Source organism: Glycine max, chromosome 12 (genome assembly GCF_000004515.6).
Source record: "Glycine max cultivar Williams 82 chromosome 12, Glycine_max_v4.0, whole genome shotgun sequence".
Lineage (NCBI taxonomy): Eukaryota > Viridiplantae > Streptophyta > Magnoliopsida > Fabales > Fabaceae > Glycine > Glycine max.
The window spans coordinates 719,397-745,475 of record NC_038248.2 but is presented as its reverse complement, the minus strand read 5'-3'; the positions used below and the strand labels follow the sequence as shown (position 1 = coordinate 745,475).

General features: G+C 31.4%; 2 protein-coding genes and 1 pseudogene across 3 annotated transcripts; 1 reads left to right on the top strand and 2 right to left on the bottom strand.

Annotated features, from left to right (window-relative positions):
• Positions 1–1,441: 1,441 nt before the first annotated feature.
• LOC100788642 (protein transport protein SEC31 homolog B) lies at positions 1,442–12,105 on the bottom strand. Its single transcript, XM_041007310.1, has 22 exons — positions 11,487–12,105; positions 10,196–10,250; positions 9,958–10,080; positions 9,723–9,819; positions 9,583–9,619; positions 9,374–9,479; positions 9,234–9,291; positions 7,606–7,703; positions 7,347–7,466; positions 6,411–6,453; positions 6,043–6,164; positions 5,831–5,958; positions 5,170–5,725; positions 4,956–5,048; positions 4,336–4,521; positions 4,042–4,255; positions 3,367–3,464; positions 3,091–3,270; positions 2,863–2,985; positions 2,526–2,778; positions 2,146–2,384; positions 1,442–2,051 (listed from the first exon to the last, which is right to left on the bottom strand). The coding sequence occupies exons 1-22, from the start codon at positions 11,801–11,803 to the stop codon at positions 1,956–1,958; spliced, it is 3,342 nt and encodes a 1,113-aa protein (XP_040863244.1). The 5' UTR covers positions 11,804–12,105; the 3' UTR covers positions 1,442–1,955.
• Positions 12,106–16,457: 4,352 nt separating this feature from the next.
• LOC100819134 (lactoylglutathione lyase-like) lies at positions 16,458–18,302 on the bottom strand (annotated as a pseudogene).
• A 1,192-nt stretch (positions 18,303–19,494) lies between these two features.
• On the top strand, positions 19,495–22,211 carry LOC100785452 (EEF1A lysine methyltransferase 4). 2 transcript variants are annotated; one of them, XM_041007309.1, is made up of 8 exons: positions 19,495–19,984; positions 20,077–20,190; positions 20,278–20,346; positions 20,470–20,489; positions 20,585–20,637; positions 20,750–20,780; positions 20,887–20,968; positions 21,710–22,211. In XM_041007309.1, the coding sequence occupies exons 1-8, from the start codon at positions 19,975–19,977 to the stop codon at positions 21,913–21,915; spliced, it is 585 nt and encodes a 194-aa protein (XP_040863243.1). In that variant the 5' UTR covers positions 19,495–19,974; the 3' UTR covers positions 21,916–22,211. The 2 variants fall into 2 exon arrangements, with proteins under 2 accessions (XP_040863243.1, XP_003539878.1); XM_003539830.4 differs by having other exon boundaries at positions 19,498–19,980.
• Positions 22,212–26,079: the final 3,868 nt, after the last annotated feature.

Here is a 26,079-nt window from a genome sequence, read left to right as displayed (position 1 = left end):
TGCCTGAAAACTTGTGCTGCATACACACTCATGGGAAAGGGTGCTTGGAACCACACCCCAACGTTTGAAACTTTTGAATTTCTTTTTGTATTATATTGAAACTACTCTTTCAGACATTTTTTCCCCCTATTTTTTACTTCTTTTTTTGCGTTATTACTTTCATTTTTATTACTTCAAAAACAAAGATTCGAAAATCTTTAAACATTTTTGTATTTTTCTTTTACATTTTTGCATTTCATTTCTTTTTTAAAAAATTTTGCAACTTTTTTTTTTTTTACATTTTTTAAGTTTTCCCGGACAAAAATGGTTATTTACAAGTATATTAACAATTCCCTTTTATTTCAATCCAAGTTTTCAAACTTATTTAAATATTGGCACCAACATTTTTTCTTTAAACTAAATTATATTTTTTTAAAAATAATATTTCCTTAATATATTCCCGGAAAAATGCTTTTCAACAATTTCAAATATCTTTTGTTCAAATCCTCATCGCATTCCCCCAAATCTACAACTACTATATGTAGCCATGCATTACACTCTTGCCCTGTGCCACTAAACAACTTCAAACAAGAATATTTAATTTTTTCCAACTAGAAGATTTTGATGATTATATGCAAACTATGAATTAATATGGCCTTATTTTCCAATGTAGAATATAGAGTAAAACAAATATAAATAAACTTTAACCCTAAATATATAAATAAAAAATAATCATATAAAGACCCTTTTAAAGTAAATAAAATAACAAGAAAATTTAAATAAAATAAAAAATAAATTTAAATACATCTTTAGTCCTTCCAAATTACTAAATTCACAATTTTGATCTCTATTTTAAATAGAGACATTGTCTCCATATTTTAGAAAAATCATAGATTCAATCCTCAATTTTATCTATATTTTACTTTTTTATTTTGATTCAATTAAACTCATGACCTAACATGTTCAATCAAAATATCATCAGTAAATAATTTAATTAATTAAAATATAAAAGATATATTAATTAAAATTAAAAGTTTAACTAAAATTACAAATTTGCTGAAATAAGATATTAAAATAGAAACACTAAAATTATATGTTTGACAAAATAAAGTGACTAAAGATGTATTTAAGTCTTAAAATTACACAATTTTTTTTTGGAAAATAAGTATTTTCTAAAGAAATTTTAAATATTTTGAATAAAATCCTGGTGAACCGCACCCAAGCCAGCACATGAATTAAAAATAAAAGGATGTAAGATGCACATCCCAAAATGACAACTCTGGACCGAACGTTAAAGAGGTTTTTGGGACTGAGATACGTTTGTTTTTTAATCATATTTTCTTGTCCCGAGAGATCAGAAATCACTGACAAATTTATGTCAACCCACAAATACTAAAAGATCACTCTAGGTCCCAAGCACCATGGACCTGGACAGCCAGTTGAAACCAATGTACAGCTTGGAGAAATTAAATGATGGATGATTAAATAAACATGATGCTACATTATTCACCTGTTTGACGATCAAATCAATACTTATACGGCTAGTGTGATACAAAATACTCTTTAAAAATAAAAATAAAAGAAAAGGAAACATTAATCTATAACTGACATTAGAACACCTTGGGGCGTCACCATGGAGCCAGGGGGTGTGAAGAAAAACCATCTGGAAATTTAGGGCAAACAGACAGACAAAACACCGTTCTTCATATTACAGATATTGGTTGAAAAACAATCTGCTAAAATTTCTGATCTTTTCCTGAAAACTACCTTCATTAACAGCTTTTAATAACAGTCGATGTGAAAGCTGCAGACACAGCAAGAAAATTGTAGAAGCACATAGAATCAAAAACCCTGCACCTGAAATCTAGAGATGGCAGTAGTCTGTGTACATTGATACGAGGACCAGCAATCACTACTGCAAGATGCTAATCACACGAAAATTTTCCAAAATCAGCAAAAAGAAATCTGTAGCTTTTTTAACCTAGTCTCGCGCTCTGCCTTGTCTTGATCATCCGCTTGAGTGAACCTAACCAGGATTGGCATTCGTCCCACTCAGTAGTAGTAAGAAGAACCTGCAACACGAAAAAAAAAAAGAGGCTAGAATGTAGATTTGATGGAGTTTTTTACACAGGTAAATACTATAATTTGCATTTGCAATTGATTTACCTGAATTTGTAGGGCAGTACCAAAATCACCATTGTCTAATGCCTGACAAAGCTGAAGGAGCTTGTCAGAAGCATTTTTCGATATGTCTCCACTATTTAACTTGGCAAACAACCCACCAAGTCTCTTCGAGTTGTCTTCTATCTCCCGCCTCTTAGCTGGGTTTGCACGTGAACCTCCAAGGGCGTCTGATGTCTCATTGAAAAGCCTTGTCAAAGTTGTGACAATAGGCATTTGATGCCCTGGCACAGTCAACACAAGCAAATAGCTCAACAAATATGATGAGTTTAAGATTTGTATCACGACCCATATTAAAATAAGCACAAGCAAACTAATGATTCTTTTAGTGCAATTTAAAATTCCCAGATACTAAAAAAAATTACCAGGTACTTTTGAAGTATCAGCAGTCTGCAAAGTAGGAGGAGGAGCTGCAGGTGGTTGCACAGGTTGCACTTGAGGGGGACTGGGAGGTTGTATTGATCCCACCCCAGGTCTTTGGACACCACCAGAACCAGAGACTGGCATGTATCCCATTGGATTTGGGGTAGGTGCCACAACTTGTGACAAGTTCTGGCCATGACTCAAGGCCACTTGTGATGGAACAGGGGGTGTAGGCTGGTAAGGTGGATTGGTTGTCTGAAATATAGAAAGTCATGGTTTAATCCACAAGTAGCCTCAAATAATTGATGATACCACTTGAAATTAAAAAGGTTTACTGACATTATACAATTGAGATCCCAATGTAGGCTGCTGATATTGCTCCACATTTCTAAGCATGGGAGGAGTTTGAGGATCAAAAGTTCTCAAAGGTGGTGGTGCAACAGCAGTATTTGAGAAAGTCGGCTACAAGAAATAAATAATTAGATTTAAGAAAGCAATAAGGGAAAAGGTATAAAAAATCAAGCAGCCTATTATTTTTATAAGATGTAAAATGATATGATGACATACCTGGGGAGTTTGCACAACCTGAGTAGTCTGTGGTGGAACAAACAAATTAGGCTGTTGAGGTTGCTGGGGTGGAGTAGGAGCACCATAGCCTCTTCCATATCTAGGATCAAATGGCTGTTGATAGCTATCAGGATATTGAATTCCAGAAACACCATGCTGCACTTGAGTGGTTACTGGCTCCTAAACAACAAAGATTATTTGGAATAATTTAAAATTGTAAAACGACATGTTTTGCACCAAAAAAGAAAATGGTAAAGAACAAAGTTAAATAACTACCTGATAATAATTACTATTATAATTGGAATTATCGGCACCATAATAGGACCCACTATGTGATTGAGAACTTTCAAAAGCAGTAGTTTTGAAGTCTTTCTCTGCAAGCAATAACCATTTGAAAAGGAAACAAAAAAAGTGAAAAAAATATGGGTGTACAGCAAGCTTCACAATTAAAAAAAATGGAAACACTAGCAGCTGAATTTGTAACAAGATAATAATTAATCAAATAACTAAAAACTATGAAAATAGGTCTCTCCAATCAAGAATCCTTAAATAACAAAATAATTGGTGTTCCTCCCTCAATAAATTAACTTTAATGAGCTGCAGCTCTACATGCCAAATGTGGTTAACAAATGTAAGATATGAAATTTACCAAAAAGAAACTCTTGGTGAAAATATTTCAGTTTATGAACAATTAAACACTCCACCATTCATTAAGAATGTTTAAAGAGTGGCATAAGTAACCATTTGACTGGTTAAGTCTTCTTAAAACATAGCAGCATAGAACTATGCACTAAAACTTTAACCATAAAATAGAACTGTGCTATACTAAGTTTATTCATAACACAAGATTACTGTTCTACTAAAAAAAATAAGTATTCATCATGCAAAATTGGCATGCAAAGTGTCACTTGCTAATAATCAGCACCCCTTTGAGTCCAAGAAAACTTTTACCAGGTTCTGTAGAAAGTGCAATTCGATCCTTTAAGATTGTAAGTTCAGGCGACAGTTCTTCAGAACCCAAAAGTTTTAAATACTCCATCGCTGTAGTCAACAGCCCTTGACTTGCTAAAATTTCAGCATATTTCTCAACAAGCTTGCACAGAGAAGCACTAAACCGCTTCTGCCCAGTTGCCAAGGCAAGAACAATAGTCTTTTCCATTAAATCCTAACAAAGATAATCATGTCAATTTTCTAGCAGCAATATTGGTAAATGAGAATTTTATAACAGTTACAGGTCAATCTTACCTGAAGAAGGTCAACATAAGATTTTCCCTCGGTCTCATTTGACAGGCTCCTTGACCAAATTTCAACAGTTTTATCAATATTTCCAGCACATATATAACACAGAGTTGCAGCTAATGTATTGCCAGCCCCCATGAGTTTTGAAGCAAGTGTGTCACAAAGCATAGTCCATTCATCTCTCTGAGCAAACTGTTAATATGTGATAACATGAACGATATGTAATATATAATAACTAAATCATGAAAATTTATGGCTAATATGAAGTTTCAAATTTGTACTATAAGAGAAATTCTGGTCTCAACTTAATCCAATCATAACATGACCATTACTCCATTAGTAACAACAATATGAAGACATGGCCAAAAGGTGAAGCCAGAAGATGCAAGCTTTCAATATGCAATAATTATAAAGATGGCAATATGTTAACAAGAAATAATAAACTATTAAAAGAAACCCAGAGTATAATAAGAAGGCAAGTGAGTCTGAGATGCTAGTAAAACTTCATTAGGTAACTCGGCATTCCTTTTTTATCAATTTAAGAATGATAGGAATACTAAAATGATGCCAGCACTTCATAATCTAACTAAAAAAATAGACAGGCAGCAAAGACCAAAGAGACTTACACTACAAAGAAGCGCAAGGGTTTCTTTCCAAAACTTCAGTGGCCTGGTGTTCACTAAGCTCAAGAGATCATTGCTCACCATTGCTGATACAATCTGAAATTGGAAATGACCCACAAATGAAGAGATTTGTAAAAAACAAAAGATCAGGTAGGTATTAGATAGAATTTATGTTTGATATAAAATTGACAGTTTATATGATGTTATCATCAGCTACCTTCAAGTATGGTGATCGGACCATTTTAAGGTATTGATCCCGTGTACTTTCCCACAAGGAAGCATTCCCAACATGAGCAATAACTAATGCATCAGCCCATTTATTTGCAGAAATGCATTGCATAACTGCCCCCTTGTAGTCCCCAACAACTAAAGCATGCTGAACACTGTCGTCAAATGAAGGATCACTGCTCTCCTCCACTTCCACATCATCTTGGATTTTCTCTGAACCATTGGCATTTTCCACAACAGCAAAGTTGCCGGCAGAAGTAGATACTGGGGTATCAGCTTTAGGACTGGGAAGATTATTAAAGAAATCTTCCCCATTATCAGTAGAGAAAATAGTGGTTTCATTAGTAGCCACATGTCCAACATTGTCAACAGTTGTGTCCTCAAGTCCAAGCGCATTTACTTCTTGGGAAAGATCATCATTAACTGTATCTTTTGCTTCACTAGGTACATTGAAACCAAGATGTGAGAGAAGTTTTGTCCGTGCAGTCCCATCATCTTCAAGCATAACCTTCAAAAAGCCCCATGTTTCTCTTTCCTCCTCAGATCTATAACATCAAAAAGTGATCAGCATTGTTCAAGTGTAACGGATTAGGTTAGGCATCAAAAAGAAAGATCATGAGAAAATGTTGCACTTCATGAATAGAACTCACTCTGATTCCTCAGTTTTTTTTTCACATAAAACCCTCAATAAAGACCTTTCCCCATTCTGTATTGCAGCTTCAAACTCGGATGAACGACTAACTAGACCATTTTCAGTGACCAAGTTATGCACATAAACCTGGAAAATCACAAATAGAATGAATTCAATTAAAAGTTTTAAGAAATTTGCCATTCACATATGACCAAAGCACTAAAACCTTACCTCTGAAGCGCCAGCTGGAGAACCTGCAGCAGATGCCCTGGGATGAAATGACACAAGTTTGCCTCCAAAGCCAAAAGACACACCAGTAGGACGTTTATACCATTTTGGTGCTCTCAGTGGTACTGCACAGAAAAGAAATTTCATCAAGAGATTCCAAAAAAGCCCCGATACCAAGGTGTTCTTAAGAACAGACGGCCTTGCCTAACCCTCCTCAACACACAAAACAAACACACAGATACACCCACAATATGCATATAAAGAAAAGCTACATAGACTGTTTGAGTATGACAGTCACATACAGATGATATATGAGTAATTATATGTAAAATTATAATAGTTTATTCCATAGACGTAAAAAAATGCATCACCTGCACCAAAATCATTTTCCCCGATACCATTTTGACGGCAACCCTGCATACAATTACAAATATTGCTGTAAATAATATGGCCAATAAAGAGATATACAGGAAGAGAATCTGGAATGCAAATTATGACTATATTACCAAAAAGAAATTAGAAATACGCAAAACATATTTAAAATTGCTTACATTTTTATCCTGTATCTTCTTGTCTAATTTGGCTTAAAAGGGAAAAATTAAATATAATAAAGCCTAATGCCATGCAAAAATGTTATGAATAACCCAAATACCCAATTAAGCCAAGTCTATAAAGCAAAAACTAACAGTTTTTGACAAAAAGTCTAAATCAGTGTCAAAAGTTGATCATGGGAAAATGCTCGCCTACTTAAAGAGAGATTTAATTAAGAATAATATTTTGGACTTCCGGTAAAAGATACAGGAAAAACAAGAATTTTACACAATGCAAAATATATTGGGCAACCAGTATCATGTCTATAACTTCAACAAAAAAATTACTTATTTTATGAGTTATAAAGAATGAGATGGACAACAAATGAAGACAGACAGATAAAAGTTTACTACAACAAGCTATAATATAAAAAAAAAAAACAGAAACGTCTAATGAGGGACAACATGGATATGGTTATATCAAAATTTGTATTTGTAGCGTAAAATATTAATTCATTATACATATTGTAAGTCGCTACTTCATCACGTGCCACCATAACTACTTGTATTTATTAATTATGAACAATAAAAATATAGCAAATAAAATTTAGGCATGACTTATCTAGTATCTTATTTTCCATGACACTTTGTCATATCACTCCAAGTTTACTCTCAAAATGAATTTCTTCAACATTACAGCAGACTTCGACATACTTGCTAAACAAAATCAGGTGAAAACTTGCCAAAACTAAAATAAACCACCAAAAATATTTGTACCTTAATATTATATATGCCAATTTTTCCATCAAAGGAAGATGCTGATATTACTCCAGGTATCCTGGGATACCAATGCACATCAAAATTCCAATTGGTCCCAGCTGGCAATTCATAGGCAATCTGTACCCCACCCCCACCCAAAAAGGAAAAACCATCATCACTGAGCCAAAGTACTATAAATGTAAAGGTCAATGCAATCAAGCAGTACTGGAACTCATCAAACAGAATATGAGATGGGTAAAACAAGGCAAAACACCACCTCTCCAGAAATCATGTCCCAGCATATAGTCCGGCTATCTTTGCCACAGGTAAGCAAATAAGAGCTATCATTGGGACACCACGACATTGCAATAACACCTAATATAGGAGATTCAGGCAACAGAATCGAATAAGATAAACTGAACAGTGAAAGAGACTGTAGCTTCACAATAAAACTGCAAGAACTAGAAAATCAAGATCTAGAAGCCTATAAATGACAAATCATAACCTAACATGCTATCATCCATCTGCACATTAATTTAACAGGAATGATTGACAATCTTACAGTACATTATACTGGGTGCAAAAGCAAGAGCCAGAAAACACAGCTTTAATGAAGGAAGAGCATAGCATAGATAACAAAACTATAAATAAAAACAAAATGATCACTAAACAAACATGAGATGCCTGACAGGGTGTCTGCTCAATTGTCAAAATGAAAGCAAAAATCACTGTCATCAAGTTTTTGGAGGTACTCAATAAGTATAGACTTAAATTTAAATATACCCTATTTTCAGGCAAATTGTCCAATTCAGGCACAGTTGGCAACATGGGCTGTATACTGTCCACTATATAAAGGAAAAAAATCTACTGTACTGAGTACTTAATCGGATACCAATCCAAATGTATTCAGTGAAGCCTTTCTTTTGCAGTGTTTCCAAACAAGGAATAAGAAAGGCATAAGGTAGAATAATCCCAATATCCTAGGAAGCAGGGACACTTCAAAAATAGGCATCATATTCATGTCTAACATGTACCAATGTTAGACACTTCAAGGAAACTAAGGATACTCCTCTACTTATATTTTGGAATTTTTCAACTTTGAATTTTCTGAATTTTTATTTTTACAAAAATACACGTGGAAGTACTAAATAATTAAGTAAAGGTTTAATTACCCATTTAGTCCCTATAGTTTCCAAACTTATCCCTTTTAGTCCCTATAGTTAATAAGTGGATATTTTAGTCCCTGAAGTTTAATAAGTGGATTTTTTAGTCCCTGAACTTTACATTTTAATTTCCAAAAGGTCTCTGCCGTTAATTTTTTTTAACTCCGTTAGTTATAGAATTTTAATTGCAGGGACCTTTTGGGAATTAAAATGTAAATTTCAGGAACTAAAAAATCCACTTATTAACTATAGGGACTAAAAGAGTTAAATTTGAAAACTATAGGGACTAAATGGGTAATTAAACCTTAAATAAATGATAGTATTTTATTCACTCGTAAAAATTTTAAATATTGATTCTCTTTTGACTTAAGTTTTGGGTTTTTTACTAATACTAATTGTATATATTGTACCATAACTGAGCCATGTAACTTTTCATGCCCCCATGTCAAAGTCATGCCGGTACCCATGCCTTTTGTTATATCCAAGCTTCATAGCACTATATCACCCTCCCTCCTCTTCATATATAATTCACACAAATTTTACATAAATAAGAGAAAAAGATCTACAATAGCAAAAGTTTAATTATCTATCCAGTCCTGTTTCACAGCTAACATTACTTGTTCACTTGCTTCCCACGTTTGAAAGATCAGTGGGGGGATTAAGAAAAAAAATACAACAAAAAAGAGAAGGTAGACAAACAGACAACCATGAGAATTATAAACAAATTAACAGGAGTCATTACCTCTAGTGTGTCCCACAAACTCCTTTATTGGTGAAATTGTATTCCTCATGTCCCAAAGCTGCATCAACATGCTCATATAAGGTCAATACATACAATGCTTGAAATAAACAGACAAATAATCTGCAGTGACTATGCTATACCCTCAAAGAAGGAGAGCTGTCTTCATCTGATGCAACGACTAGTTGTGTGGCAACATCAGGATTCCACTGCAAAACAGAACACCGCCTTCTAACCGAATCTGCAAAGCTGCCAGTTCACAAATGATATATAAGGTTATAATTATTTTTTTAGGTAATAGAATACCAAATTTCTTCAAAAACAAAAGGCAAAAGATGAGCAACCAAGTTACCTTATCACTGGCTTTTGCTTCTTTAGGTCCCAGACCACTGGAAAATAAAACCAAAATATGTATATTAACATATATAGTATTCCACTAAACATATAACATTGAGAACAGAATATAAAGGATAGACTAAATTCCCTCCTCACCTGTGGTCCCATTATATGAAGTAGATGCTAATATGTGTTGGACTTTACTGTTCCAAGATAAGAATGAAATTTCTCCCTGGGAAGCAGACCCAGTACTCTGCACCATTATCATATACACTAACTATGTAAAATTTATTAATTTACAGAGACAGATATTTGAAGATTAAGGCATATTAATCCATCAAAGCAGGGGCAAATGTATGTAACATGCACACTCAAGGTAACAATCTCTGACCTTTAGCGGTGGAAAATGTGTAGGTTCTGAAGGATTGACCAAATCCCATATGCAAATTTCACCATCCTCAGCCCCAGATGCAAGAAGATTTGGTGCAATGGCATTAAACTCAAGACCACGAACCTGAAACATAAAAATATAAGATAGGATTTTAAATAAAGCAAACAATATATATGGTCAAGAACAAAGAACAATTAAAAGTCAACAGGTTGGCTTATAAAAGCAAAGCAAAACTTACTGGCCCTTTATGCCTTACAAGGTGTCCAACAAGAGAACTTTGATTTGACTCCGAGCTGATAAAAGTTATCAAAATAAATAAATAAACTCATTGGATAGGCAAAGTAAAAATTGTATATGAAACTAAAATCATAACTTGAAGAAATTAAGCTATGAACCAAAATATTCAGAATTACTAAATATTTTATCAATAATGCACCATTTATTTACTCCAACAGAAATTATTGTCTTTCTCCATTTTCATGGCAACCACTTAAAATTTGAAGAGAACTTGATTTTGAGCTACCATAGTTCAGATATAAGGGATTGCCAATATAAGATCATCCTTCACTTGCATCGACAGACAATGTCATCCATCTATAATTGCTCAAATTAGAAAATGAGAAGGGCAAAGATGTCTTTAAATTGGGGAAAACATGTGTGACATTGAATTTACATAATAATATATGAATAATTCTGCACAAAGAATGTAAATTTCAGGACTCAATCATTATAATTTATATATCTATTAGGAACCCTTCATCTCCTAATCTTCCACCAAGAAACCACTAGACCCACTGGCTAGTGGCTAGTGGCTAGGAGGGAGAAGGACCAGTAACAGAAAGCTGCAAAATCCTAACACTCCCAAAATATAATGAGCAGTGATAAAATAAAACTAGAAAGGATTACCAAAAAAAAGTAAGCAATTCTTTATCTAATAGCAAAGGGGCTGGTCAACTCTTTCCACCTGATGCATCCATTACTGTTTCTTTTTATTTGATACTTTAGGAGGATACCTTACCTCCCTGATTGTTCGCTCTGTTATTCCCAATGGGATTTTTTTTTCTTTTTTCATTAAGTAAATATAAAAGGAAATCTAAATTGTATAACGAACAGCAATATGATGCATTCATATCAAACAAAATTTCTATTCTAACTCAAAACAATCGTTAAGCACCATATGAAAATTGTATACACCAAATAATAATAATAATAAAAATGAGAAATCAAATCAGCAACTCGAAATTGAGTTTGATTTGCATCAAGATCGTATTATCCAATAAAAATATCGAGTACTACTTCCACTAATCACTGATGTTGAATTGTTACTCCAATTCACGCATTAAAAACCGTACTATGTATCAATCATCTCACAAATCATTAAAACCATTCATTCAGCCAAGTTCCAAATTCTGCAATCTAACCGTATTTCTAGGAGGCCATCTAACCCTAGGAAACTCCAATCTCCGCAAACACATGCCATTTCCAATATCAAAACAAAAGCAACGAGCATGAGAGAAAGGTCCAATTACCGAATCAGAGTAAGAGGATTCCAGATGTCAATGTTGCCATCAACCATTCCACCGGCAACGAGGCCGAGAGCGAAGTCTTCGGAGCCGGAACCGTTCTTCCCCCACGAGAGACGGTTGAAACGGTCGGAGCTCGGGCACTCCGCGACAAGAGGCAGTTCCTGATCGTCGGACTGGAAATCGAGCTTGAATATCTCGAGATTCGCGGAAGAGCTGAAAGACAGATCAACAGCGCCGGCCATGGTCCCGGCGGCCAGGTACGGGGCGTCCGGCGCCAGCGCTACCGACGCCGATCGATTCACCCCTTTGATGCACGCCATTCGATCTCAGAAAACCTAATTGCGCCGAAAACACGAAACTGAAATCGCGAATCGGAAATTCAAGCGCGGGTGGAGAGCGGAAATAGATCTAGGAATTCAGAATGTTTGGATCTGATCTGCGGAATGCGAGAGTGTGAAGAACCACTCTCTTTTTCTCCCTCTCCCTCTCCCTCTCCGTAGTTCTGTTGTTCCTCCTTTTTTCCTCTCTCTCTCTCTCTCTCTCTCTCCGTTTTTCTACAAATTAATTTTGCGTTGTAAAGAGCTCTTTGTTTTGAGTTTATAGATACACTTGCTGTGTGACACACTTTGGGCTTTGTCTGCAACGTAAAACCGTTTAAGCAATGTCTTAGAGAGGTGTATGAGTACACGCCGCACTGGATTATTATCTCCTACGAGCTACAACGTGAATCCGTGGCATCACTAATTACCGATTGACACGTATGCTATTGTGTGAGGTAATTTATGGTGCATTTGAGGCTTTCGGATTAAATAATCTAATCTGCTTTCATTTTATAATTACTTTTTTTTACTGCATCATTTCATAATTACTTACTTTTTTTAGACAATTATAGTAATTACTTACTACTATTCCGTTCCCTTCGCCTCTAAACTTAATAATTAAATTAATAAAACGATGTTAAAAAAATAAATTAAGAAAAGGGTATATTGAGTATCTGAGTCAAAATAAAAAATATTTAGTAAAAACCATTATATTCAGAAGTCAAACAAAAATTAATACTAATTTTATAAAAAAACTAACAATACTGTATTTAATATGGTATATTAAATATTCTTGACTAATACCCTTAAGTTTAGTATGTTAAATTAGTCAAGAATTATTCGTTGCAATTAAATAAACTAAGATATATGTGAAATTAATTATTCGTTACAATTATGTAAATCAATTTAACCAGCATAAATTTATTTTAATGATTAAAATTATTCAAATGTATGCATTTAAAATTTTTAAAATGTTGAAAATTATTTCAATTAATAAAAATATAAAGCAACTTCTAAATATTCTATTATATATATTGATAATACATAAAATTATTAAATGTATGCATTTGAAATTTTATAAATGTTGAAAATTATTTCAATTAATAAAAAAAATATAACTTCTAGATATTTTATTATATATATTAGCAGTTAAATTGCAAAAGACAAAATATTTAAATACTTCTATATTATTGTTCAATAGTATTTTAAAAAGAAAATAAATAGTTTATTTCAAAAATTCAAATAATATCAACTTATATTAAATAATATTTGATAAATAATCTATAAAGTATTTAATAGAAATATTGTAATAAAAAATTAATAAACTTAACTATAAATTAAAAAATAAAGATAAAAATCTGAAATCTAAATGAAATTTAAAGAATACAAATTATAAATATTTTAATGTTTTCAAATTTGTATTTAATTATTTTATTTGATTGTTTCATATTATAAAGTTATCTCAAATGTGATATGTTTAGTCCATTTCAATTATGATCTATCAAAGTTAGTTATTTTATTGTTTCTAACAAAATATTGCTCGTGAAGTGATTAAACATAAAGATTAAGTAAAGTGTCACAATATGTAATAGAAATGTCAAAATGAATTATCCAATTTATCACGGGTTACAGGTTATAATGGTTGGGCCATAATAAATTGAATTTCATTCAGTTTTCTAATTTGATATCCATATCCAACTTATGCGGGTTTTGATATTTTTTAGTTAAATCACCTTTTTGTTAAAAAAACTTTTATTCAAAATTTGATATTGAAATACACTGTGATAATGATAGTTATTTTTATTTATATGTTTATTTTAGTGCAATAAATAAAATGATAGAAATTATATTTTAAAGGTGATATGTACTATGACAATCATTATAATTGTTTTAAATACAAAAAAATGTTTATATATTATAAGATAATCTCGTTTATAATTTTATAAAATTTACAATAACAATAGTTATATATTTAATTCTTTATCGAATGAGTTGTTAATGTTACAAATGTCCAATAGCATTACAAATATATGTAGTTGAAAAAGTAAAAAATGTTTTGTAAAAAAAAATTATAAAATGTAATACATGTATTGTAATGGTGAGTAGTTTATGTCAAACAAATTAAAGTTTCAAAATTCTCCTAACATCTTAAATACATGCAACTAAAAAATACTACCTTTATGGTAAGATTTATTTTTAAATTTATTCGTTTCTTTTTATAAGATTATTTTTTGCATCAATATTTTTTTTACCAAAATATTCTTAATTACTTTATAATAAATAATATAAATTAATGAGATAAATCGAATAATTATAAGTTTAAAGGAGATGACTAGCACACATCAATTAATTAGATATAAAATAAATAACTGAAAAGACCAATAGTTTTAAGAGTAATATTAAAAAAATAATACAAATTACTAACAAATTTAATATTCCTAATTAAAATAATCAGATTTTTAAAGGGTTTGAATTGGTTAAAAGCAACTTTATATTTAAAGACAGAGGTAGTATAATCTGGAATCATGTACAATAATTTTTATAAGTATTTATTGTCAAAATAAATATCAAACCCTTTGTTAAACAAATGGAAGTTTGAGACAATTAGTAACTAATTTTAGTCTCTTGAACTTCTCTTGGTCTCATTTTCTCTCAACAAGGTTTAGAAATAAATAGATAGTCCAAACCCAACATAGGTGACTCGACATAATCCTAAATATGACACAAACTTTGTTGGATTGAACTAAAAATCTTCATTTAATTTGCACTCAAAATTTATAGTCCAATTACTAGTTTAAAAAAGAAAAAGAAATATACTTTAAAAAGTGTAAAGTTATAAACATTAATTTAAAATTAATAGCTGGGGTTAAAATAAAAGGTAAAATATACTTGTTATTTTTATATTTTTTTGTCAAACTTAATTTTAATCCATAAAATTTCAACTAGATACATCAAATAAGTGAATTTAGTTCCTATGTCATCAATGTGCAAAAAGATACATTTTAAAAAAAAGATATATGGACCAAATTAATTGATTTAAACAAAGACTAAAATAAAATTTATCCTAAAATAAAACACCGTGTATATGTTAATCATGAGTTGTTAAATTTGATTCTGTTAACTTTATAATTAACAATTACAAGTCCATACTTTTCTGTTTAAATATCATTTTAAAAAGTCAAATTTTATTTGTATGAGATGGAAAAAATTCACACAGCTGTCTACTTGAAAATTAACTTGATTGGTTTTAGTATTATTAAAATAGAAAATAATAATATCCCCCTAAATGTAATTTGATAAAAGTTTCCCGACGACAGAGAAAAGAGGGAAAATAATAGCATTATATTGTCAAGTTATGTCCTGCTTATATTATTGTTTTCAACTAGAAAGATTTAATAAGTTAAAACTTTTTTTAAAAAAAAACTCTTAAATAAACACAAACCTAACACATCATTTTTAGGTATAATCAATAAAATTATTACAACTAATAAAATCAATAAATCATACTATCAGCTAAAACATTTTTTGTATATTCTTTCTGTTTTTATTCTAATATTCTTAGTTAGAGTTGAATTATATACAAGCATTTAACAACATATATTAAAAAGGAAAAGTAAGAATAAAAAAGAAAAAAAATTGTATTCTAAACATGGTAGATATAATTCAAATTTTGAAATAATATATTTTGGTAGTGTAAGACTGTAGAGTAGTTTTTTTTTAATTTTAAATAGTAACTTTATTGATGCAAATAATATTTTTTTAAAAGAAAATATATAAATAAAAAGTTGCACGAAAAAAAAAAAATCCTTATAAATATTCTTATTTAAAGTAAAGGCTTAAATTAATAATGTGAGTTGAGATCTTTCTAAAGTGAGTAAATTATTTATAAGATAAAATAAGTAATTTCAATTGGTAGATGGAAAATTAACCGTGATATTATCATTGGTCCAACTTTTGGTCTGGAAAGTTGATGGTATAGGTTCTATACCAAATGAGTCACCACACCACCTTAACAAAAACATAATCTCTCAATCTGAAGTCACATATATTTTTTTATTTATTGTGAAGCGTGTTTTAGTTTTAAATATTTATTTATAATTTTATTTTTTAAATTATTAATCACTTATGATTAGAATTTTAATTTAATTTTAAACTATGTATCAAACAGAATATGTCTTTTTTTTTTAAATGCACTGAATTTCAATACTGCAGTAATAATTATCAATCCTAATTAAACTTGTTTACCAAAAGTCCTAATTAAAATTGAATGTTAAAATTTAAAATTATAAATCCAACAGGCAACAAATTAATCTTTAGTTTGCTTAAAATAACGTGTTTTATTTGTATTAATAAAGTTATTATTTAAAATAAAATAAACTAGCTACTCTACGGTCTTACACCACTCAAATATATTATTTTGAAATTTAAATTATAATTTCGAAATTCGAATATCAATCATGTATATATTTCCATTTTAATGAAATTTAGAAAAAAAATTCAGGAAAAAGATTTGGAGAAATCAGAAAGAATATGAAATTTATTTTTATTTGACAGTTTATTTTAATTTTATTAGTTATAATTTTTTTATTAGTCGGGTCTAAAAATAATGTTTTAGATTTGTGTATAACTAAGAATTTATCCAACTTAAAAGTGATGAACGTAAGAATGTTCTTCTCTTCTTCTATCACATTCTTTAGTGTTGCAAACGTACTATGAAAGCTAATGAAGCAAACTTTGGAGGAGGCGATGAGGAGCTCCAAATACAAAGACTTGATTAAAAACCAAGATGTGAAAAGTTTATGTTCCAGCATCATGCAAGATTATTCTGATTTGTCTCTACTGGTGGGGTGTGGCGATCCATTGGCTGCTTTATCTTGCTTAGTGAATCAGAAGGAGCGAGTTTCATATTCTCGCAGTAGCATATTTCCACCATGAACCCATCTGGGTCATCGAAGAAAATTTGATCCATCTTCTCCCTCCAGAGTCCTTTTCATGTACTTCAGATCCTTCTCCTTCAACTTTTTCTCCATTGCTTCCAGATTCACGCTAACATACAATAAAACAACCACAGAAAATGCTAATTAATCACACCACCCACCAGCTCTGATGCATGTACGTTTAAGCAATTATTGGCAACCGTCTCTAGTTCCTTTATTCTATATACTCCTTCATTTTTTGTTTTCTTGTACATGTCCTTATGAAAACATAAAATATACGAGGAAAAACACGTATTCTTTTTCTCATAAATTAAATATGAAGTTTCTTTTTTTTTCAAGAACACTTACCCTGCTCCTCACCACTTTCCTTTGATATCATTTCAACCTAACTACATAATTGAATTGTAATTTACACCCCAAACTATGGTTTGAAAAATATAAATTAAGTTCTATTTACAAATATAATGTTTGAGTAAATAACTATACGGAGTTGTAATTGAAGACACCCATGATGCCTAGAAAAAGTAAGTAAATGATCACAACATCATCTAAAAAATTCTACAATATATATCACTTAATTTATATAAACCTGAAAAGATATATGGTTGTCCTGGGGATCCAAGTGTTCAGTATCCGAAGGCAAATTCTGATCTTCTTGCTTGGACTGCACCAAGTGGATACCAACTCCATAGTTGAACAACCATGCACCCTCAAAGTCCAAAGCTTGGGGCCTCTCAATCAGAACAAATCCCAGCACCTTTGTGTAGAAATCTAAGGATACCTTCACATTCCTACACAACCTTGAAACGTGGTTCAGAGCCAATAATGGAGGTGGGTTTTCCTCCTTTTCTTTTCCTTCCTTCTCATTAATGTTTCTTAAATCCTCTCGTTTTTTCTCCCTTATTTCCTTCTCCTTTTCATCACTCTTTCTCTCCTCTCCTCTCCTCTAACCTCCTGCTTCTGCATTCTATTGATGAAAGCTTTGAAGAAATTCGTAAGGGTCTACGAATTTCCTAGCCAGGTGCACCGATCAAAATATATCCATCTCAACCAAACTATGTCCTGACTTAACAAAATCTAATTAAATAGTATATATTTTGATTGGATCTGTTTCGGTGAAATTTAATTCTAAGTAGGTTAGGTCGGTCCGTAAACCTAATAAAATTATTAAATTTGTTTTAAAGTTTAATTAAATATTATATTTCAAAATATATTTATATTCTTTACGTTATAATTGAATTAACTACTAGTACATGATTTGCTTTAATTAACAAGTAAAATATAATATATATGACAACAAAGTTACAACTAGCTAGTGCCATGTAGTAAGAACAATAAGCAAACGGCCTTACTCAAATTATTAATCTGCGAGTAAAAATCATAACGATGTGGCCTAATAAAAAGGTAGGGATGGGACGGGACACGTGGAAGATTCTGGAAGAATGCTGCGATAGAAAGCTTGTACGTGCATGAATGTGTCGGAGACACTGCATTTTTATTTTTATTATTATCTATGGTGAAAGGTGCGGAGTTACTTGATATTGAACGGTAAACACACGCATGCGGAATAAAGAAAAATAAAAGAAGAAACTGGTTTCTACGAGCGGTGGCATCGCTTATGAGTTATATGAAGGAAACAAGTCTGGTTGCATTGCATGGCATATTAGTGCAGTGTTCCCTTGCTTCTAGTTTCTCTGGCCTTTTGTTCTCACCCATTAAATAAGTACTATTACACTACTTTTACTTTATTTTGTTTTTTTTTAATTTAACGAAAATTGACAAGGGGTGTTGTCAGTTGTCACTCGGTTTAGCTGAAATCTGAGATAAATAATTATTCCATGCTACCATATAAAAGTAATTTAATTTTTATGTATTTTCTACTGTTAATTAATTAGAAATTATTGTGAGTATAATTTTCAAAATAACTATTATAAACTCGTAAATTAATAATCTTATAATACATGAAATAGTTTAGAAAGTTAATGTTTGATATTATATATATAATAAATCATCTATATATTATAGCATGTTTGGTTTAGTATTTATGTTATTGGATTCACGTTTCTCACGAAATAATACTTTGTTTCTTTTGCATTTTATCTTAATCTTTTGATGCGAAAAAGTAGTTAGTTTTATGCACCTTCAAGATATAATTAAAATTTATAATAGAATATTTTTAAATATATAAGTTATATATTAGATTTATAATAAACAAATAAAAAATAATCTTTAAAAATCTTCTTATTCAATTGTTCTAATATATATTGAAAGATGCTTGACAAATACATTTATATTTTGATCACTCAATGAATATAATATTAGGCGAATGATTATGGCCTTAAACTTAAACTTGAATCCTGATATTGTAGGACTATTGATACATGTACGACTTGTTAGAATAAAAAATAGGTAAGCAGTTAAATTGATCTGAATATGTGAGATGTTTATAAATTAATTCTAAAAAGATAAAAAAAAATATTAATTTAGTTTTTAAATATAAAAAATTAATTTTTAAATTTTATAATTTGATATTGAATTAATCATTAAAAATATAAATTATTATTAAATGAATCTTTAAATATTATAATTTAATTAATTATATTTTTTACACATTCATTCCTCAGAGATTAAATTTATATTTTGATGTTTTCAAAACTAATTTAATGAATTTATCACTGCATGATACTTTTTAGAGAGAAGCAATGAAAAATTCAAATATGAATATACCCAAAGTGGATGGCGCAAAGAGGAGAAGAGGAGAGGACTTTAGTGATGAGATTCTGAAAGTGGTGAATGAATCGTGAAGGAATGAATGCTGGATAAGGATTTGTATCTAGAACCCAAGGCCCACACGCAAAACGGAAGCTGAAGCCCACGCAAAACACTTTCTGATGAGTGAAGAGTTTCTCGTATTTATATTTATATAAATAATAAAAAAAAAACAAAAACAAAAACAAAAAATCTGGATTCTGGTGTTGTGAGTCGCCGGCGTTTTCCACTCGAAGCACACACCAGCCATAATCGATTACACACCGTGATAAGATAAGATTGAAAAGATGTTTAGGGACGTGTCAAGCTGCAACACGTACAACTACGGCGAGGCTGGGTATTGGGACGCGCGCTACATCCAAGAGGGTGGTTCCTTCGATTGGTACCAGCGTTACTCTGCTCTCAGGCCTTTTGTTCGCAATTTCATCCCTCTTTCTTCCAGGATTCTCATGGTTGGTTGCGGCAATGCTGGTTGGTACTACAATTCCCCTTCTCTCCCTTCTTTTATTTAGGGTTTCTTAATCATTTTCTCTTCACTAAATGGAAGAATACTGTCGTATTTTACAGTTATGTCTGAGGATATGGTCAAAGATGGTTACGAGGACATCGTCAATATTGATATTTCTTCTGTTGCAATTGACATGATGAGAACAAAATATGAGTACATCCCTCAGCTAAAATGTATCTAATTCATTCATAAGACTCTTTTCTTTATTTTTATAATCTCTTACCTTTTAACTAAACTCCTCATCTCATCAATCTCAATAGACATGCAGATGGATGTCAGAGATATGAGCTTGTTTCCAGATGAATCTTTTGATGGTGTTATTGATAAAGGTATCACTTACTCTCTTCAATACAAACTTTTCTCTAAATTATTGGAATCTAGAATGCATTATGCTTCATAATTCATATACTGATGCTACTTTTGCCCCCATGCTTTGTTGTTGCTTGATCTAGGAACTCTCGATTCATTGATGGTACGTTGCTTCACTGATTGTTCTCATAATTTATCCCATTTTTTTTTCTCTGCCTGCTCTAATCCTCAAATTTGCTTTTATTTTATGTACTTCAGTGTGGTACTGATGCTCCAATTAGTGCTGCTCAGATGCTTGCCGAAGTTTGTAGGTTGTATAGACTTTAATGAGAATAAATTTCTTCAGATTTGAACAGAAGTTTTTAATAGTCACACACTTCATTTCAATTTTCTCCCTAATTATGCCTATTTTCTTCTTTGCAGACTACTAAAACCTGGAGGGACCTATATTTTGGTAATCTTATGCATTACATGGATAAGACTTTCTTTGTATCAGTGTGCTAAATCAGTTTTGCAAGTTTCGAGAGTATAATGAATTAATAAATTGTCACTTGTTTCAGATTACATATGGCGATCCAACAGTAAGGATGCCTCATATAAGCAGACCGGTGTTCAATTGGAAAATTACGCTGTATAATATCCGTAAGATTTCACCCTTTTCATCTTTACTGGAAATGGAAAAAAAAGCATTTTTCTTCATCACTAAATGTAGATAAATTGTCCTTTTAAACTTGTTTTTGTTATTCATATTGGATAATGTATGCCAAATGAGGATCAGAAGAAGATTTCTTTTGATTCTGATCTTATTTGGATAATGAGCAAAGCTAGGTGAAAATTAAATATTTTTAGCTAGATAGAAGATCTTTGTGGTTGGTATCAAGATTTCCTTTGACAGTTGGAAAACACGGTTTCCAGTATTGTTATCTCTTCTGCCTTATTATTGTTCTTGTCATCATTGTTTATTCTGTTATGTTAAATCTTGAATGTTAGAGAGTTGATACTATGCTTTTCTTGCAGGTATCCTTACCAAAAACTAATTAAGATTTCCTTGTTCTGCTTGTTAGGAATGATATTTAACAAGGAGAATTAATTGAATTGAACATGTAAAGAATTAATGAAAATTGAGGGTATATAAATATATAATAATTTAAGCAATGTTTCACCTAATTGAAACATGAATTCACTTGAAAGTTAAGTGATTTATAAATAGCACAATCAACTTGTTTCATAATTTCATTTCTTAATTATGATTATGGTGATTCTTTTGTAAGAGTATTATGCTTTCATGAATTTATATAAAGAAACAATAAGATTTCTAATTTCCTAATAGTTGTGGGGCTTTAATTCAGTGTTATCATGCATACATTCTCTAAATCCTTGCAGCAAGACCAGGATTTCAAAAGCCCGAGAGTAGTACACCATCAAGAAAATCATACTTGGAGCCCATCCCTCTTACTGAAAAGGGCTTACTTCCAGCAGATTTCGTTCTGGAAGATCCAGATTCTCACTATATATATGTTTGTAAAAAGATAAATGACACAGAGATAGAAAATATACCTGCATACCAATTAACAGCTGATGTTTTATAGATCCGACTTACATTGAAGCACTGATGAAGGTAGTATTTATCCTCTTCACAAACTTTGATGTGCATCATAGTCATTTAAGTGGTTGTTCTTGTCATCTGTACCACTGGGACAAGTTACCACCATCAATGTGTTGTTTGTAATAGCGTTTTATTCCCATAAATTAGAGTAATGAAGCTAGCATGTAGAGATGATTGGTATTATTAAAATCTTGAAGAAATCAGACAAATTGACTGATTAATGTATTGTTTTGCCCGTGATTTTGTCTGGATGAATGGATTGTGGTTGTAACATGTAAATGGCGTTTTCTTTGCCTCAAGCTTGAATTCTATTATAATACGTTTCTGTCCTAGCATGAGCTGTGGAAATGCATTAATACACTTTCAACTGGATTTCGTGCCATGGTTTATTCTAATCCTCCTTCCTTGGGTTGAAGTTTTCTGATTGGACATTTGATATACTTGAATTATCTAAGATTTTTTTATAAACAATTCCCTTAAGAGAGGTTGAGTCTTAGACTCTTCGTGCAACAATAAGGCACTTCCCAGAGATGATAGGTTGAAATCCTGGAAACAATCTCCAAATGTGCATACATGTATCCTCCTTATATTCCATTAGGCGAGAACGTAGGATTGCGGTAGGAAGTAGACAGAGATGGTTTTGGAAAGAATGTGCATGTGTTAGTGTGACACGTAGAGGGTGTGACACTGATTTCATGCCTATCAATTTTCATTTTTCTATTCTCCATTTCAGTGCTATTGGTGCATAGAGTAAGAATATATTGGCAATAGTACTGTATTGGGGAAACAGATTAAAGTGGGTTGGCTCTTTTAGCAACTGTAGCTCTTTACCCATCGGCACTTTCTATCATATAAAATAAACGGCAGGTATCATAGGATTAGAACATTGAATTCCTATAAGTTATATCAATGATTCAACTCTTATTATGATTTTGGAGAAATCAATCTTGCCTGATTTTTCTTCCACCGAATGACATGAAATGTGTAAATGTGACTTTGGAGGTACCTATCTCTAAATACCAGGAACATTTGTTGAAATCAAAAGATAAACATGATAACTTCTGGAGCTAGTTTCTTAAATTGCAAAAAGTTTGAAATGTCACGATACTCAATGCTCCTACACCTAGCCAGATCCTCTAAAATCAAAGATTTATGAGGATTGAGAGCTCACTCTGGTTTTGGAAAACATTATTGTGAGTTGTGAAATTAAATATTAACCAAATGGATATTTTTTAGTTTATCCTAAAATAACATTTTATAATAGTATTTTCAAAAATACTATTCCTGATCATATAACTATATAGCTTATAATAAACAGTACTTCTAGCGTGTTTGGTTCAATAGTGAACCGAACCCTCTCAGCGGGCGTTTTTTACATGGAAATGCCGAAGAAAGCTCAGAAGCCCAAGTGAGAGAAAATATTAGTGTTAAAGGCACTAGAGACTAACAGACCCAAAACTAAACTGTAATCAATGAGAAGGGTTAAAAAGGGATCAGAATAAGAAGTCCAACACACCATAAGCCATTCTGCTTTCTTGACTTTGATAAAAATAAAAATAAAAAGTACTTTTAGGACCAAAAGGTTCAAGTACTTTGACGGTTTGACCAAAATTTAACTGGAAAGTTGATTTTTATTTTTCTAAAAGTGTAAAGTTGATTATTTAATTGGCTATTTTGGTCAAATAAGTACGGGGGAAAATATTTTCTGAATATTTTTCTAACACGGCTAACTAATCGTGCTGGAAGGGCTGTAAAGCTATCTCAAACTACTCCGTCTGGAATCTGTTTATTTTCTTCAAAACGCAAAACGCTTAAAGAATTTCTAAGGAACAGGTTAAGCTTTGCTAGCTTGGGTCCCAACAATTAAAAGCCGTGTTAATGCTTGTTTAGGTAGTGAAAACCGTGACTCGCGCTCAATATGGACAAATGCAATTTTAACTTTTCTCCCGTTTAGAGCACTGGTGCTTCTTGTGACAAGAATGTCTCCTAGATTTTGATATACATACAAAAACAATGGAACCCACGTACAAATAATACGACACCTTTTCTTTCCTTATATCTTTCAATGATTTGCAAATTCCTATTGAGTTCAAGAGACTAGTGATTGGGATTGATTAGATTTTTACACTTCAAAGAACGGCACGGGTGACAATTTAATTTCGACTCTTTATCATTAAGTAATTTTTTTGTATAAGTTAAATTAGCTAGTACATTTAAACAATACGAGGCTCCTACTTTTGGCAAAGAATGTGTTATCTCTTTATCTCATTATATAATAAGAGAAAAAGGATTTACACATATAGTATAAAAATTTTTAGACAGTCTAATAGTCATTCAATCATAATTTATCATATATGATAAATTTGTTATTTTAACATAATTTAAATATGATTTGTAATTAGATGATAATATAAAACTGTTTTACACATAAATATTAAATTTATATAATAAATCTTGGTTAGCCATGCTATTATGGTGGAATATTTCTTAATATACTAAATAATGAAAAGAACACTCCAAAGCATCCAATGTGGCAGTTGATAGTGCTTGTTCCTTTTGATTGCTCATAATTACTTCATACTCTGTTTTCTTCCCCTATTGAAGCTTACAGCATAAGCTTCAATTAATGATTTTTTTATAATGCAGCAGTAAACTTTTTTCTGAAGCAATTTGGGGACCAAATTTTTAAGATAGAGTACTTTATTAGAAACAAATCCCACGTAATAAAAGATTTTTTATGGTTTCGTTGCATTGTTCAACTCGAAAGCGTTTTTAGACCAAACAAAGACATGAAATTCAGAAAATGCATGTTCAAGCCACAAACAAATGCAGGAGTACCTTATCCAGCATTTTTTTGGAGGATCATGGATGTTGGAAAAGAAACCACCTACCGGGTTTAAATACAACAAAAATTGTATTTGCATGTACTATACATTTGTATAATTATATGACAAAGAGAAAGATGAGAGAAAAGAAAGAAAAGTATGAGTAAAATGATTGACGTCTTTTTTAAAGAAAAAAGGATTGATGTTATGAAGAACGATAGAAAAAAAAAATAGTAAAAGTACTATATCAATAATATAACTCTTTATATAAATTAGACAAACATAGAATTTCATATGCTTTTATGTCACCCTTCATCGTGGTGAGAAGTTTGGGTAATTTATATGAAGTTTTAGGTTTAAATCCCAAATGCCCCTAATTCCAATCTCTGAATCCATACATTTCCTCCAATAAACTTAGTTGTTTGTTTTGGTGAAATTTGATAGAAATATTTTTGGTGCAAACTTTTATGTGTAAAGATGACACACGGCACTGGAATTTAAACATCTGGAGCTAAAATTTGCTTGTCATGCTAAATTGAACTAAAGAAGAAATTAAGATCTCAGAGATTCATCCATCACAATTAACAAGCTAAATGTTGACTTTTCTGTGTGTTTGGAACCGCTAATGGGGCCCACTTTCCATGTGCATCACTAATGATTCAGCAATGTGAATCTTCCTTCATCCTTCTTCTCCCACCTTTCTATGTCGTTTCTATTCGCTGTGTCCGTAATTTACACAAATCATGTCAAGCAAATTTGTATTGAAAAAGCAGACTCATTGGAATGGCACGATTAAAAAAGTAAAAAATGCACACAATTATTATCCTAACCCTGAATTTAATAGATAAAGTGATTGTGAAATTGAATAATTATCATTAGCTACGGGAAAAAAGTTTACCGCTTTTAATTTCTTCCTACATGGATTCTTCCTTTTGCCACTTGGGTTTCCTTTTTGACATTCTCTTTGCAAAAAACCAATTCTTCTCATCCCAAAACCCATATTAAGCCTTAAAGGGAACCATTAAAAAAATCTTTCAATATTAAAAAGTTATTTCTCTGCATTGAAATATGAAAAAATATGTTATATAAAATGATATAAGATAATTTTATACTGTTATTCAATCACATATTATAATAAATTTATTTATTTTTATAATAATCATTTTAAAAATTATATCAACAATAATAATAATAAATGATGATAAGATTTTTATTCCAACAGGATATTAGTTATTTAACTCTTAAAACCGTTAAGCTGGACAATTATGGTCTTAGTTATACAATTTCATCTCCAGCTAGGAATTTTGTGTTACTTATTTAAA

What these genes read in the sequence shown, in the direction of transcription:
- LOC100785452 (XM_003539830.4), top strand. Translation starts at nt 19,797, where the DNA reads ATGTTTAGGGACGTGTCAAGCTGCAACACGTACAACTACGGCGAGGCT. An exon ending in GGTTGGTTGCGGCAATGCTG is followed by an intron (nt 19,981 to 20,076) that starts GTTGGTACTACA and finishes CGTATTTTACAG; the next exon opens with TTATGTCTGAGGATATGGTC. An exon ending in AATTACGCTGTATAATATCC is followed by an intron (nt 20,969 to 21,709) that starts GTAAGATTTCAC and finishes AAATCCTTGCAG; the next exon opens with CAAGACCAGGATTTCAAAAG.
- LOC100788642 (XM_041007310.1), bottom strand. Translation starts at nt 11,803, where the DNA reads ATGGCGTGCATCAAAGGGGTGAATCGATCGGCGTCGGTAGCGCTGGCG. An exon ending in GGGACATGATTTCTGGAGAG is followed by an intron (nt 7,467 to 7,605) that starts GTGGTGTTTTGC and finishes GGTGGGGTACAG; the next exon opens with ATTGCCTATGAATTGCCAGC. An exon ending in TGCACTTTCTACAGAACCTG is followed by an intron (nt 3,465 to 4,041) that starts GTAAAAGTTTTC and finishes TATTGCTTGCAG; the next exon opens with AGAAAGACTTCAAAACTACT.